Genomic DNA, 12,698 nt, shown 5'->3' on the forward strand with positions numbered 1-12,698 from the left:
TACTGGGTACACCTTAAACCCAAGGTTTGGCAGTGAACCAAAAACTCCATTGGTTAGTAGCTAATTTTTCAACCTACACCCTATCTGTTCAAGGGGGGTTCACTATCATAGCAAAACAGGTTATGGATACACCAATATCCTTGGTTGTGAGAGAACCTAAAACTCACGATTGACGAGTATACCAAAAACTCGCGATATCATGAGAGTGGTTTTTCTACTTCGGGATTGAGGGTGGATTGTTGGGCTTCCAAGCCCTCATTTACTTTGATGTCAGCCCTTGGGAACATCTCCCATAAGCATGCAGTTACACCTAGTGAGAGCCACTCTTTTAGTGGAGTGTGCATGGAAGACTTTTATCTTATATATATATGTAAAGGCTTTGAATAAAAATATACAAGCGTTATTTTTATAAGAAATATCGAATCTCTATCTCCCTTCTCATCTCGTTCACCTCCTCTCCTGCTTTTCCTCACCTTGCCATGGCTCCTCCTTGCCGATGGCATCCACCATAGTCCGATGCACCCAACAGAGCCACCCAAGAGTAAGCTAAAATCCACAAAGAGGATTGTAGTTTGTGTGGGCGTAAGCTCAAATCCACAAAGAGGATCGTAGTTTGTAGGGAAATCACTTAAAACCTTTTTCGGACTAATAGCAATGGGAGCTCCAAATCTACAAAAAGAATTGAGCAACAAAGTCAAATGCGATAATAGTAGCTCTCAATTATCGAGTCGATAATGTTAAAAATCTAACGTTATCCTTTGTTACTTTGTTCAAAAGTAAGGGGTCTCAACAATGATACGAATAACATTTGGAATTGATGGTTGAGTTTTATGGCGTCACTATAGTTGAGCATAGGGAAGTTCTTATCGCTATCATATTCTCAAGGAGTGTGATGCCATTTGATGTGAGCAAGAACCTCTTATGAGGATTGTTTGTTAAGTTTCATCAATATAAGGTGGATCTTTGGATGTGGGCTCCTCGACCATAATGTATTCTTCAATGTTCAACCATAATAATATTCCAATAAGTAACGAGAAGGACACATACAAACTAATACTTATAATTAATAGTATTGGAAACTTCATAATTGAGTTGCATATGGTAGGTTATCTAAACCTAGGGTATTCAGCAGTAAGGGTTACCATATGGTACCACATTAGTGTACAATACGAGGATTTTGTAAAGCATATATGGTGGATTTAAGGATTTAACATTTACGTAATCACATATATATTTTTTATTACTATGTGTTATTGTCATATTTACATAATTATAATTAACATGATCACAATTAAGGTGGTTGAGGGTGACTTGTTAACTCACAAAAAGCCCGTCGAGCTTTTAGTATTTCCCAGTAGGCCCACCTGGTAAAAGCAAAATCTTGACGAGCCCGTCGAGAAAAAATAAAAGCTCGATGGACCCACAACTTAATAAAAAGGCGGGCCCATTTGGGCTCGTACGGTAGCATTTTGAGGAGAGCCATAGAGAGAGAAAGAGCTCTGTACACACACACACACATACACACACAGAGAGAGAGAGAGAGAGAGAGAGAGAGAGAGAGAGAGAGAGAGAGGTGTGGAAGTGTGCTCTGTGTCGCAATGCACGACAATAACGAAGTATCTGATCACATGGCTCGTGTGTTTGTATTGTGTGTGCATTGTGTGGTAGCATGTCTTGTGTCGTATTGTACGATAACAACAGGGCACCTTACCACAAAAAGAATATTTTAGTGCTTTCTTTTCACAAATTTAAATTAAATGGTAAATGAAATCTAGAAAACACATCAAGAAATGCTTTTGCCAACTTATAAAATGTTATCCAAAGTACTCATAAAAATTATGATACGTCACTTTTGTACACAACCTCAATAGTAACTACATTTATTAAAATCACTTCGCAAAATAGCAGTCGACGTTTCACTAAAATTTGTACTTTAGTTTAAGGATAAAACGAGAAAGGTGCATGCAATAATACATTGTAACTATGTATACATTTATTTGGTATTTCTTCAATCAACGCCCACACAAAACATTTAATTCATCTAATTTTGCAATGTCTTACATTACATATATACAACATTTACAACTCAATTACATAAGGTGATACTATTTGATGGTTATGCAAGACATATTTATTGATTTATGCCATATCTCATAAATTACGCATGGTATTTTTATTTTTTAAAGATAAGTTTTAAAATAAAGTTCACTTTTGGATTTTTCTATTCATCTCACTTATCCAAATACCTCGAATGGATACAATTAGAAAATTCATACACACACATTTATTAGTTTTTCATATCAATAAATTTTTTCAAGAAATTAGCACTATGAGTTTTTTTAAATGAACTTAAATTACAAGATGCTTGTTGGGCTTAGTTGATGGGTGTTGGAGTAGAGATGCATTAAAAAACTTAAGTTTTACCTTGAAATCTATGCAAAGTCTTCTTTTGATGAAAACTTATATTCAATTTATGAAATTTTTATTAGAATTGCACTAATTTTTTTAATGATTTTTCTATCTTAAAACTTATCAGCATAATCCTAATTGGTATCAATTTTTGATAAAATAAAAATGTGGTTGTGTTTTTCACCTTGTAACTAAAAATATAATGCAAATGTCTTCTATTGTAACTTAGTTTTTTTAAAGTGTTAATGATCAAAATGTGAACTATTGGCCCTGTATTGTTTGAACGATTAAATCATTGAGTCAATGTATTTCATTTGCTTTATTGTCATGGTTTGTGCGAACTAGTGTGAATCAATGTCTTATAATTTGAAATAGTTTTTTGAAGTATTGTAAATCTTTAACTTAATATTTTTATAGTTTAACATGTGTGAAACTGTCGGTGCACTATGCAATTGTATTTGTATCGTTTTTTAAATGATCGCCACAAAAATGACACATAAACGAAGAAAAATTATCATGTGGATCATTCGTAAGTACTTATAGGCAATTTCACTGTGGGTAGATGCCAAAATTCAACAAGTAAATGAGAGTGATATCTTTATTAAAGATTTCATTAGCACTATCTGAGAGAATACATAGCGCAAACTGTGTGGAGAAGGCTACTACAAGTTATTGGCGCCAACAGGAATCAAAGAATTCGACCCACACCATAAAATGAGAACGATGCTTGGCTATATGAAGATATGTTGTAGAAACTTGAAAGAAGACCTCCCTCCCACTTGCAATATGACCAAAGTAGATATATATTGACACTAAGAGTAGAAGGTAAAGATGAAGATAATAAAAGTCAAAGATCAATCCACTTTGCCCAAGCGAATCAAGATGGCACAAGATACGCAGGGAGCCATTGGTGGCCAATCAAATGCCAGCGGCACTGGCACATTTATGCGCACAATGTTAAATGCTAAGTAAACCCATTTGATAGGTATTTCCCACAAAGCCCTCGTAGAAGGTGCCAAGATCGGAGTAGGCTCGTTTGGTGTCTACAAATTATATAGTATTAAAAACATATCCTTCTTTCCTCTTGGAAAAACTAACGTAACATTAATTAATGGTCTTCTTTGAACATTAAACCAACCATTAGTGACATTTGTGTATCTTGAAAGTGATGTATTCCCAAGAACTATTTTGGAAACACGCTCTTTTACTCCGATGTAACATTTGTATAAAAGATCATTTCATATCGTGTGATATGAAAAAGGTTGAAAATCTGGATCATACTCACCGATTTTCTTCCATACATATTTCCAATGATAGCTAACAACCATGACTAATACACTCCCAATGAAAAAAATTGCTTTTGCAAGCGCATTTTGTGCCTCTTGTAGAGTCTGCGTTCGAAAGTTTTGGTGCAATGATCTTTGTCACATTTACCCAAGCCCAACTCGTAGTAGACTACTTGATATTGTATCTCCATTAATTGCATTAACAGCTAAAGACATAAGAACTACATATCCATTTATAAAAACAATTCTCTACTTTTAATATATATTAAAACTAAAAACATAATTAAGAAAGCAATCAAATTTACACATTGTGCGATTTGCAAATACTAAAACACATTTGTAAAGATCACATACCTTTATTTGGTGGCGATAAATTTTATTATTCACTTTATTTTTTAACACGTAATAAAGAATGGTCAACTCCCAAGTCTTCATACATAAAAATGATGATAATTAATTATAAAAAATATAAAAGTATTTCAATACATATGATTTCAATCTCATGCATTAGTAATAACCTTTCATAATACGCAATGTACTTTCTATATGATATTATGCATAAAACAAAACTAAGAATTTTTTAATGCAATTACACACTTGAAGATTACTTTTACACATTGTGCGATTTACACACAATAAATCACATTTATAAACATCACGTTGTGTATATTTAGTCGTTCTAAATTTTATGATTTGTTCTATTATTTTCATAGAAACAAATAATAATTAACTTAAACATTGGAACGATGATAATTATTTACAAAACACAAATAAAAATAACAATATGTATGATTTCAATCTCATACACCAATAATCTTTCACAACTAACAATACACTCTTTATCTAACATTATGCATAAAACAAAACTATGAAATCTTCAATACAATTACACAGTTGAGAACTATTTTTATCCAATCAAAAATTGTAGCCCCCTTATACATTCCATTAAATATATAAAAGTTATTTTCACCCAATCAAAGATCGTAACTCTCATATTGTACAGTGACAAACAATATACATCAAATAAACCTATGATAGTGTGAAATACATTACTTCAAGAATATTTATATAGCCGGTATACTAGTACATGACATTCAATCCTTGACTAACGACTCATTTTTAAAATATGCTTATCTTCAAAGACCAACTTAACTTGCTTTACAAATTAGTAGCTTCGTAACTCACAATGAGCATGACCTTCAAGAGATTCAATTTGTTTAGCATCGTACCTTTATTTTAGGTCAAGGAATTTAATTTTTTAGGATATAGTTATCGTATTAAGAATCACGTTTAGCTCTAAAATAGGACCTATGATTGGAACCTTAAGTTAGCTCACACAGAGAAATAATTGTACCCAATTGTAGGATACACTCCTAGGGATCTACCTAATCAAAAAGCTAAAAGCAATAGAGTTTTTACTATATACAAAATGACATGATGTGTTTTTTTTCCACCACAAACCCATAGAGCTTTTACCCAACCTTTTTACTAGAAAAATCAAAAAGCTTGATGGGCATACCGACTCAAGTGGTTTTCATAGGTTACTAAGAGGGTTACATTAATATTTAATGTAATTACATGCTTTTATAATCACTTAATGTTATTAACATATTCATGTGTTCATGACCACATTAATGAAATCCTTGGGTGGATATTACAAAATAGTGCAACATGTAGGGGTAAATAAGATGATTTTGGGGAGGTGACATCTTTCTATATTACTACAAGTGAATCCCCCAAGGTTCTAAAAACCATTTAGAGCAATTACAATATTGATGAAGAAGTGAGTATCAAAACTCTTAGTATTTATAGCATGGATTTGTAAAAGTTTCAAAACCCTGAAAAGGACACATAATCATTAGTTAAAAAAAACTTTGATGAATTCTTTATACACCATAAAGTAGAGTGCATATATGCACATTCCAAACTAGTAGAGAAAATTTATTCTACTTGTACACTAAATTTGCACGAAGAGGCAAGGGTAAGAGGTCCAAAAGGAGAACATAGATCATTTAGAGGATATATTGTTTGAAGATTGGCGTCCATAGAGACGCTACGCTTGTGAATTCAAGACGACTCATAAGGTGCCATCAAAACCTTACATTAATGCAATGAAAACACAATGGTTCTTCTAATTTACAAAACTTAATAGGCATGTTGCATGGAAGTTAATGGATGCACATGGAGAAAGAGTGGAAACAAAAAGCAAAGGTGTGGAGAGATATAGACAAAATATTTATAGATTGAGACTAAATTAGAAGGCTAAGTAAATCTCTGGTCTTGGAGGAGAACTAATAAGAAACATAGTTGATGCATGGATATCACAAAATATTTATGTAGGCATGGTAAGTTAATTTTCCTTGACCATTGCCACCAGTCTTGCTTAAAACCTCCATTATGCAACACAAGTTTCCCAAGCCACACCCTCAATCCTGCAGCCAGCACATATAATAATATCTATCCTTCATACATAGATTCACCCAAAAAGATTGACTTACAACCAACACACTATCGCCATTTCCCACTTATTCCAGGTCAAGGACAAAGTAAATAAGGTGAAGGTCACAATGGCCTACATAAGACGATGAGAAAGAGAATGTGACCCACTGATCAATGTCCATTTTTATAGATATAGGAAGACAAATGTCAGATTTCCCTCACACTGGCCTACAGTACATAAGATGACGCTTAGTTAATGCCCCTCTTACAAGAGAAAGAAAGAAAATGTGCCAGTGATCAACAAGCTTTATCTGACGGTCCACAATTGCTCCCAAGAGTTCATGCTTTACAAGGCCTTATGTAAGGCCAAAAATGCTCTTTCAAATATCCACCTGCATGGTGGCAACAATTTGCTTGGTGTACTTCCCTTACTCAACACTAGTATTTCACAACTCCAACAAAGATTCAAGTCCTCCTGTCTAAATCAGAGAGTCTTGCTGTGTTTTTGGAACTTGCTGAAGCAGCATCATGGTGGTCATCTTTCCCAATTTTCCTGCATCAATAGCGACTTTAAGGTCTATTCAAGAATCAGGAGACAAACCAAACAAACGGGCGTTCACATGCATGCTGTAATGCCCTATGTGGTTCTGCATGAATGAATTTCAAGGCTACCTTTACTATTCCTATACCTTGGGCTGCTTTGAGCAAAGCTGCTGTCTCCTTCACCATCACTCTCCCAGTCTCCTAGCCCCGTATTCTCCTCAAAGTTTTCGAAGCGATGATCAGGTACAAGTGTAGTTGGGCTGGAGACTGCAGAGAGAATAATGTTACATTGTGGTGGTTGCTCATCTGATATGGATGGTACTCTCTGAGTTGTTAACTGTCCGACAACTTGAAATGTGTGGGGCTCAAGATCATCGATGCTGTTTGGTGAAGCAGGGTTTCTTGAAATGGCCAGTACATCCGAAAACTGTTCTCTTGATCTTCCAGAATGCTCACTGCCTTGATGAGATAAAGACCTCCTACCACTTAAATTGCCCTCAAATCGGTGAGACTGCTCTGCACTCGTTGGACTCTGCAGCACATGCAACATCATGGCTATAAATACAATGCCAATGCTTAAAAAGATTTGCTTGCAGCATATGCTACTTTAGCATCTTAGTTGGAAAAGGCAACCGTATATGCATTGAGGCCACATCACATATATATGGTTCATTGAATGTGCAGTTTTTAAAGACACAATGATAACCTTTGTACTGTGGGCATCATCATTCCCCCAAAGATTTTACAAACAAGCACAACCCATTACAAGGCCTTTAGAGGGATTCATGTGTGCTATACCTGAAACAACTCATCATCCTCGGAGTAAGGCTCTTCTCCATTGGCATCATTGCCTGAAGCTGATTCAGTTTCTTCATCAAAGATCGACTCCAGAATGCTCATATCACGCGAATGAACAGCTCTCTGCAAGGTAATAACATACTCAAAGCTTGAATTAGAATTCCAGATAGATGAATGCTACTTTTTTTCTGCTTTAGAAAAGGCCAGAATCTTCAGCAAGGAAGCATCAATGCTAAGTACAAAAGGAATCAGGGGGGAGATCTTGAAGGAAAACTTGGACAGTATTATCTATTTGGTGAGATAGGGACTGGACAGGCTTGATGAGAGAGAGCACATGATTGCCAGAATAGATGAGAGTATGCAACTCCACTGCAAATTATGCCGCCAATCTCTCAATGACTCTTTGTTTTTTGGCACATTAGTATGTTATAAATTGATTTTTTATGAGATCAGATATTATTTATTAGTTTAAGGCAATCCTTATGGTTTTTCGAATTGGCAGCTCTGTGTTAAGATGAGAATGGTGTTGGACTGCACCAATGTCAAATTTTAAAGACAGCCAAAAACTATCTTTTGACATGCACTCGTAAATAACTGGTTTCGAGAGGACCTTTAGTACCTCTAGTAGCATTACAAGAGGGGTATACTACTTTTGCATGCGGACAACACAAATTTTGTAGACACCTTTTTTTTGAGGTTGTGTCCTCCTTAGCAAAACTAGAGTAGTCATACATGCAGGAGGAGAAAAGCTATATCCATGCCATTTCAGATAATGTCACTTGATGGATTAGGTGCCAATAAGCATTTAGACACGAGTGTTGCTAATTTTGGTGAGATATTTGGTGACTACCGCTTGTACATACTAAGCAGAGACTGCTTCTACTCCTACGCTCAACCTAGAAGGGGATCGATTGCAAGCTTCCACGATATTTTTATGTGACATATCTATGCCCTTTATATTATTTCTGGAATCTAGCATGATGTTTTGTAGGAAGGTACATATGTTCTCTGTAAACATACAAATAAGAATGAGTGAAGGATTTTACTTCAATCACACACGCAAAGCCTAGACTTCTCAATCCTCACCAATTGAAGCTTGCAGGAGAAGGGAGTAAGGCTAGCCCATCTATTGCAGCTGTGTACATTCCCGTGTCACTAGTAACCTAGTTACTGAAGGGAGATTGCAAAAAAAGAAGAGAGAAAAATGTTTTCTTTTGGAGGGGGGGGGGGCTCATTTTTTATGCGGATCCATATTGAATCTGTAACAGGTTGAGGGGGAGGCAACCAGGGCCATTTGTGACCCCAATAGCACTTCCTTGAATGGTTATCGCAAACACACGTGACCCCAAAAGAGCATTCCTCATATTAGATGATCTAGAAGGTTTAACCCCAATTATGTACCCCACTTGATGCTGCCTTCATAATGATGAAGCAGCTATCCACCCCCCAAAGTAGGCCATCAAGGCCAGAGCTATTACACTGTTGTCCATATCCACAAAAACACTCCCTGTGCTTGAGCCCATTTTATGGGTAGCATACTAGGACCTGCCTGAATAATGTGCAATGTTGCGCTTCTCCTTTGGACTCAAATCCAGGTTAGTCTAAGCTTGTCTATTAGATACTGAGAAATCTACAGCATATGTAGGACTTAAGATAACCCTGTTTATTTGACAGAAGATAGACCATGGCACTCTTGACAGGAGACGATTTAATGAAGGCATGCAAAAGTGAACCTCTATATGCCACAGAATTGTACTCCTTTCATATTCCATCACCCTCTTCTCACTAGGTGCAGCTGAAGAAAGCCGAAAAGCTCGCTGCTTCTCAAGTGCTGCTGCAACAACAGCGTATTTTGCATCACTGGAACCAATCAATCACAACATGTCATAATCGCAGTAAACTCAAGAAATCCACTCAAAAAATTTCTTAGGCTGGCTTACGAGAAATTATAAAGATGACCTGATGCCTTCTGCATTAGGTGGAATTCCAAACTTCAAAAGCTCCTCCCGTAACAATTTCTCCAGGCGCTGCATATAATATCAGATAGTATTCTCATCCTTTCAAGTTTCTACCATATTTACTGTTTTAATGTTTTAAGTCTGTCAATTCAATAATTCCTACCCTGGAGATCTCGTTGCGTTTGCTGATGAAAAGAGCAGGTGAGTGCGGATATTTTGCCAGTGCAAATGGCCTATATTTACAACATAATATAGCCAGTTTAAAGCGATGTCAACGAACAGGCTTGATATGGGAGAGCATTAATAGCAGATGTGCATTGTTTGCTCACAGGTTTGGGATAGGTGCATAAGAGTGCAAGCTTAACCACTTCTGCTTGTCAGGAGAAATCTCCTCTTCTGCATCTGTTAGGGCATCAATTGTCACGGAGGTGTTCCTTCTTGAGATCTACAAGAAGATGCATACATTAAACAATTATCTTCTCTGCACTCCTCTATGCCTTTATGCATTCACGGTCACAAAATTTTTACTACTCGAGTCAAAAGAACACCAAAAAAAGAAAGCTCTTCTTCCTGATTCAAAAATAATTTTACCGATCTTTACATTTGTTTCTTGCCTTGTGAAAAGATGAAGGTACTTGGGGAAGATCATATAATGTTAAACAGACAAGAAGCACACCCTAGGTGCACGCTTATGAACAGTGCTTTACTTTGTGCCAAGGCAATCACTATGTCAATAAATAATACTGCAAGCAATCTATATCAGTAAGGGTCTTGAATTATTTAGACATACAGGATCTTGTAATGACTCCAAGGCTGAAGCATCTTGCTTCTTTGGTCCTTGAGGTCGTAAGGGACTTGTTTCTGCTGCATGTAGCCAATCCTGCATGAGTAAATTGACGCCATTAAAACCTAGAATTCTATTAAAAAACATTCAACTGAGTGACTAAGCTAGACCTTGATTGCCTTCGGTTTCCTCTCCAATAATGCCCTTGCGTAGTCCTGCAGTCCAAACCAATGTGCTTATTGCATGGCCTTAGCAATTGTTTGGAATATTTGAAACAAATGTTTGGTATATGTTTGTTTTAGTTTTGATAGTGTGTCAATATAGTAACAGTGAATAGTAATTCAAGCTCTGCATGCTATTCAAAGTTTGCAGTATGCTTGACCTTTTTCATACTTCTCCTCAATTCTTCTATCTCTTGCTGCAGCTCTTCGACCTGGTGACATTAGATGCAATATAGTATGCTAGCAGATGGTATTGCAGGAGGCACATTTCAACACGATATACAACCATTCAAAGAATCTATAAGTAGATTTTTAACACACTCTGTCATGATTCCGCAATGACATATGAGTGAACATTTTACTTCTATGGAGATGATTTAAGTGATATACTTTAGGAGCACTTTTTGGTATGGTTTTGTGTATTTAAACTTATTTAACAATCTGGTCTGATGAATGGCATGTGCCCAACTTTTCTAGAAAGCTGAGGTCATCAGATGTTCTCTCAGGGAATTTGCCGAAAGGGAAGCCCTCTGTGATAGCAACTTGATTGCTGGTGCAAGTGGTGTTCAACAGCATGTATTCAGGTCGAGAGGTATTTTTCTTTGGATTTTTTTTGTCGCTCACCACTGCTGGGGTTGTTTCTGTGGCAAATGCGCGGGTCTAGCAAGATGGCATCTTGCCTTGATTGTCTAGCATGACTGCTTTGCCATCATCGTTATGGGCTTTTCATATTGATGTCATTGGACTTCAAGCCTTTGTACATAATTGTTTGGTTAGCAGTGTAGAGGTATCTGCCTGTCTCTGCCCTTAGCCTCACCCACATGTACCTAGCCTACTCATCCCTGCGCGCTATATATATCAATGGCTGCAACTCCTCCCTGAATAAAACTGCCACTCCCCCTGAGCCCCGTCCTCGATGCTCCGATCTGGTCTCCTGTCTGCAAGCTCTCTCCCATCTATATCCGCTCACCTGTGGCATGGATTGCCCAGGGGCTTGATGTGTCTCATAATAGAAAATGATGTCTCTCCCAATGAAACTATCCTCAAAGGCACCTACATCAAGATGGAGTGACTCATTACAATTCCAGGCTGCCATCTTTAGTGTAGTCCCATAGGTCTTGCACCGTCAAGCGGAGCGTCGCTCCAGTAGCACCACCCTTCCATCCCGGTAAAAAGAAATCTTCCCTTTTTCCCTTGCTGCTATAATTTCCAGCATCACCTCTTGCATATGAGCAATCTGCGAGAGAGTGAGGTCATCTCAAAGAAAGATGCCTGTCTTCTTTAGAGTCGGTCTCTTCTTCAAGAAGTCCTTCGCTTCTATGGAGGGGAAATGGATGATGAGTGCCCTTTCCTTCGAGGCCCCTTGCTCCCACTTTTCTTATTGCCCACTCTCCAAGCCCTCGTATGCGTTTGTTCATTAAGCCCCACCATAGTCATGAGTTCTTTCACCTCTTCATCCACATTATCTTGGTCTCTGAGGCCACATATCCTTACATGTAAGGCCCGTACACGTCTCCTTTGCTCCTCTTCTAGTGTCAGGTTAATGATGATTGGTGTGGGGGTTATTTCCTTGCCCTTTCCTTTCTTGACGACCTCAATCCATTTCTCAGTCTCTTCTGCTTTTTGTTGGGTCTTTGTGATGACATCTACCCACGAGTTCGTCATTTCTTTTTGTTGCTCCTCACCTTCTTTGATGGCCCGCACTTGTTCTTTAATCGTGCTAAGCTCTTCAACTACTGAGGGTTGAAGCTCTCCTTCTTCGAGGACATTTTGCGATCGCACCTCTGCAAGCTCTTTCTTGAGTAGTGCGATTTCCTCATCTTGGGCCTTCACACGATCCTCAAGTGTATGTATCATGCTTTCCTGTGCCGACACGCGCTCATCAAGTGCCTTTATAGTACCTAGAAGGTGGCGATTAATCTTGTCGATGGACTCCCTCATTTCTTCCTTGCATTTTTGAATGGCATCCTCCATAGGATCATCCTTGCCATTTTATTTCCTCATGATTGAAGGCCGCAAAAGGAGAGGGAGAGGAAGAGAATTTTGAGGTTTTTTTTTTCTCTCTCTACGCGTGCAGGTTTTCTCTCTCTACGCTCTCTCTCTCTACACTTTTTATTTCTCTCTCTCTCTCTCTCTCTCTCTATGTTTTCTTTTTCTCCGCTCTCTCTCTACGCACGAAGCAGTAGGGGGGGGGGGGGGGAACGCGAGGGGCGAGGCAAGGGGGAGAGAGAAATGAAATGATATATTAACGTCTTCAAAA

At 37.7% G+C, this 12,698-nt stretch overlaps 1 protein-coding gene across 7 annotated transcripts in view; it reads right to left on the minus strand.

The window, feature by feature from the left end:
* Positions 1-6,284: 6,284 nt before the first annotated feature.
* Positions 6,285-12,698, minus strand: part of LOC147443237 (uncharacterized) — a 167,851-nt gene continuing 161,437 nt past the window's right edge. For 6 of the 7 annotated variants that reach the window (XM_086529146.1, XM_086529145.1, XM_086529142.1 and 3 more), the window contains 9 exons: positions 10,388-10,432; positions 10,224-10,313; positions 9,763-9,878; positions 9,597-9,666; positions 9,435-9,502; positions 9,209-9,335; positions 7,476-7,598; positions 6,824-7,209; positions 6,285-6,687 (listed from right to left, as the gene is read on the minus strand). In XM_086529146.1, the coding sequence (XP_086385272.1) occupies positions 6,600-6,687; positions 6,824-7,209; positions 7,476-7,598; positions 9,209-9,335; positions 9,435-9,502; positions 9,597-9,666; positions 9,763-9,878; positions 10,224-10,313; positions 10,388-10,432 (1,113 nt within the window). In that variant the 3' untranslated portion in view covers positions 6,285-6,599. The remainder of the gene's footprint in view (positions 6,688-6,823; positions 7,210-7,475; positions 7,599-9,208; positions 9,336-9,434; positions 9,503-9,596; positions 9,667-9,762; positions 9,879-10,223; positions 10,314-10,387; positions 10,433-12,698) is intronic. The other variant, XM_086529147.1, reaches the window with a different exon arrangement.

The sequence above is a fragment of the Adiantum capillus-veneris genome, chromosome 14 (genome assembly GCF_014529385.1).
Source record: "Adiantum capillus-veneris isolate H3 chromosome 14, ASM1452938v2, whole genome shotgun sequence".
Classification (NCBI taxonomy): Eukaryota; Viridiplantae; Streptophyta; class Polypodiopsida; order Polypodiales; family Pteridaceae; genus Adiantum; species Adiantum capillus-veneris.